The 2,880-nt window shown below is 38.8% G+C and overlaps 1 protein-coding gene across 1 annotated transcript in view; it reads right to left on the bottom strand.

The window, feature by feature from the left end:
- Window positions 1-1,887: 1,887 nt before the first annotated feature.
- LOC101854777 (CD109 antigen) overlaps window positions 1,888-2,880 on the bottom strand; it is a gene marked incomplete at its 5' end in the record, with an annotated part of 48,268 nt that continues 47,275 nt past the window's right edge. The window contains 1 exon segment of the mRNA XM_013091449.2: window positions 1,888-2,766. Within this exon segment, the coding sequence (XP_012946903.1) occupies window positions 2,684-2,766 (83 nt within the window).

Below are 2,880 nucleotides of genomic sequence, written 5' to 3' on the forward strand. Positions count from 1 at the left end.
CCCCCCCCCCCCCCCCCCCCCCTTTCAGAATTACTTCTCTTTTTCCCCCTCCTGTTGCTGATAAATTATAGCACCGATGCAATGTCACTAAAAAGTAAAAAGAAAAGTATTGTACATGTCTTGTTGGCTTTGTATATCACAAACATTAATGAAGAACTACTCATTTTATTGCAGTCCAAAAGAGACCAGCCATCTATGACTACTGGGTTACTGGGTTTCATTAAAAAATAATTCCTAAATTGTTCATCGTTTTCGAACAATCGCGGGTGTAAATTATGAAATACACCGAGAGTCTCACACTGTCTCAATATTGAGTGAATGCCATATTAAAAAAAAAAACAAGTTGTCGTTGTCTCTTCTGTCTCCTCTTCAACCATAACCATAACAAAAACAATTTCTTTCTCCTGGTACACGCTATGTCAGACGATAGAATGGCGTGGAAATTGTCCGTTGCTAATGTGGTCGGTTTTTACCACGGACAACACGGACGATTTCAGTTGTCGTGTCGTCCGTCCTTAACGTGGTCTTACCCTAAGAGGATCTAAGCTCTGTCGAATCAGACGCAGAATCAATGGGGGAATAATGATAAATCACTACCCTAGAATTACCAAGTTCTGTCTGCTCAGTACAATGTACCTAGTTTTGAGAAATATGACCTAAAAAATTTTGATTACCACAACATGTCAATCTTTTCAAAATGCAGTTTTTTGAATATCTTGACAACGACTCCGAGTTATCTTACAATTTTGATAGAGCAGATCATCATCATCATTCAGTGCCAGATCTGCGACAGAAATCGGCGAGCATGGTTCCCCATTCATTTCTCAGAGCAGATAAAACATATAATTTCCGATCTCATGGTCTAGAACTCAAAGCGGCAAAAAATATCAGATAGAATTTTGTAATGTTATGGTAGCGAAATGTCTTATCTAATTTTGTCTTTTATTATCTCAAAGAAGCACCATAGCTTCCTGGACATGGAGACATCGACTGAGCGTCATTTGACCGTTGCTATACACCGTCTTCTGCCAACCGGAGCTAACCACACATGCTGTGGTGTGACTGGCTTATTGTACTCCCGGCAGCAGTGTTCAATATCTAGAATACCTGGAGGTTTCATCTTTGACTGTGTTCAATAAGGCTGAAGAATCGGGTCCCCCGGGTCACTGCTTCTCAGGTTTCAATATTCAATATATCATGACCCTTTCTACTAAACCCCCCCCCCCACAAACAAACAAACAAACAAACAAATACATGTAAAACATACTTCAAGAAAAACTTTTCGCGTGCTCTGCGTTGAATACATATTATCAGTCACTCCCTTCACACTTTTTGCCCACACATTGATAAGTCAGGCGTTACGAAGAGTTAACACATCAGAAAACAAACCATCTCGAAACACTTCCTTCCCCTCCTCACCCTCTCTCACCTCCCTCTCACCCCCCTCTCCCCTCCCTCTCACCCAGACACACACACAAACACAAACACACACACACACACACACACACACACACAAACACAACGCACCTTTCTTGTTCTTAACCCTTTAAGGACTAATAAGGACACACATTCTGTTTATCTGACCACGCTTGAAGACATGCTGTTATTGGACACTAAAATGACTCCGTGATTTATGTATCATAAATAGGGGTCTACATTTTTCAGTTCATTTTCCCTTTATTTCAAACAAAAAATTCCCTTCCAACAAATCGCACACAATGAAAAGTACACACATTTGTGTTTCTGATTCGTGTATGATCGTTCAAATGTGATACAACATGGCTTTTGGTCTGCTGTTGCACATTATTGTGTTCTCTACATCCTTAAAGAGTTAACATCAAGCATCAAGTTTTCCAAATTTGAATGAACCGACCACAAGTCAGGATGTTTTTTTTATTCTTAAAGATGTGTTTTATTTTTCATTTTCAGAAACAACGACAGTGATAGCACAAAGGATAATATATAAATTCATCCAGAAAAACAACAACATTCGGACAAGCTGCCATACAAAATTGGATTTTCTCCCGAAAATTAGAATACAACTTTCAAATATTGTAATTATGCACAAGGTTATGGGAAGCTAAGGGAGTGGGTACTTGCGTCGCGGTATACTTGCACTCTAATAATATAGGTCACGTGATTATATTCAGTAGGAGCTTCGGAACCGCTCATCAGTCATCTGGAAGCTGTTCTGTCTTCTGCTTCAGAAAGCCCTTTCTGATTTGTCTTTGAAATTTGGTACTCCTTATAAGATTCAAGGTTTAAAAAGCCAGAAGAAAAATGCATGATTGGTAGATTGATTGCAGATTGATTGGTTGAATACTTGATTGATTGATCGACCAATTTTTTATTTTTAAAAAATTGATTAATTGATTATGTAATCAATTATTTTTTAATGTATTTATTTATTTATTTATTGTTCGCTATCTTGCTTGCTTGCTTAACTAATATAACTGAATGATTGACTGATTCGAGGTTATGTTTTGTTTTATCCAGCTTGTTTTTTCATGCTCTTGATGAGGGCTCAGAGAACAATTTCGTAAACACTAAACGCTTAATAGAATTTACAGTAACATCCATGTATATTCTCCTTATTTGTTAATAATTTTATTTGGCTACTTTGCAATTAAGACAAACGCCCAGGAATGATTGAAACTGTCAGTAGTCCCGGGCCGTTATCCTGTTACTGGCAACACCTGTCACAGACGTCGCAGATGGTGGACTCTTTGAGGTGACGGGGTTGGTAGAACACAGTGGACTGGTCAGCTGTCAGAGGGGGTGGTGGGGGTGAGGAGATAGAGATAGAATGTGGTTAATAAATCTCTTCTCATTTAATCTCTCTCTCTCTCTCTCTCTCTCTCTCTCTTTCTCTCTCTCTCT

This window comes from Aplysia californica, unplaced genomic scaffold, assembly GCF_000002075.1.
Source record: "Aplysia californica isolate F4 #8 unplaced genomic scaffold, AplCal3.0 scaffold00036, whole genome shotgun sequence".
NCBI classification, from domain to species: domain Eukaryota; kingdom Metazoa; phylum Mollusca; class Gastropoda; order Aplysiida; family Aplysiidae; genus Aplysia; species Aplysia californica.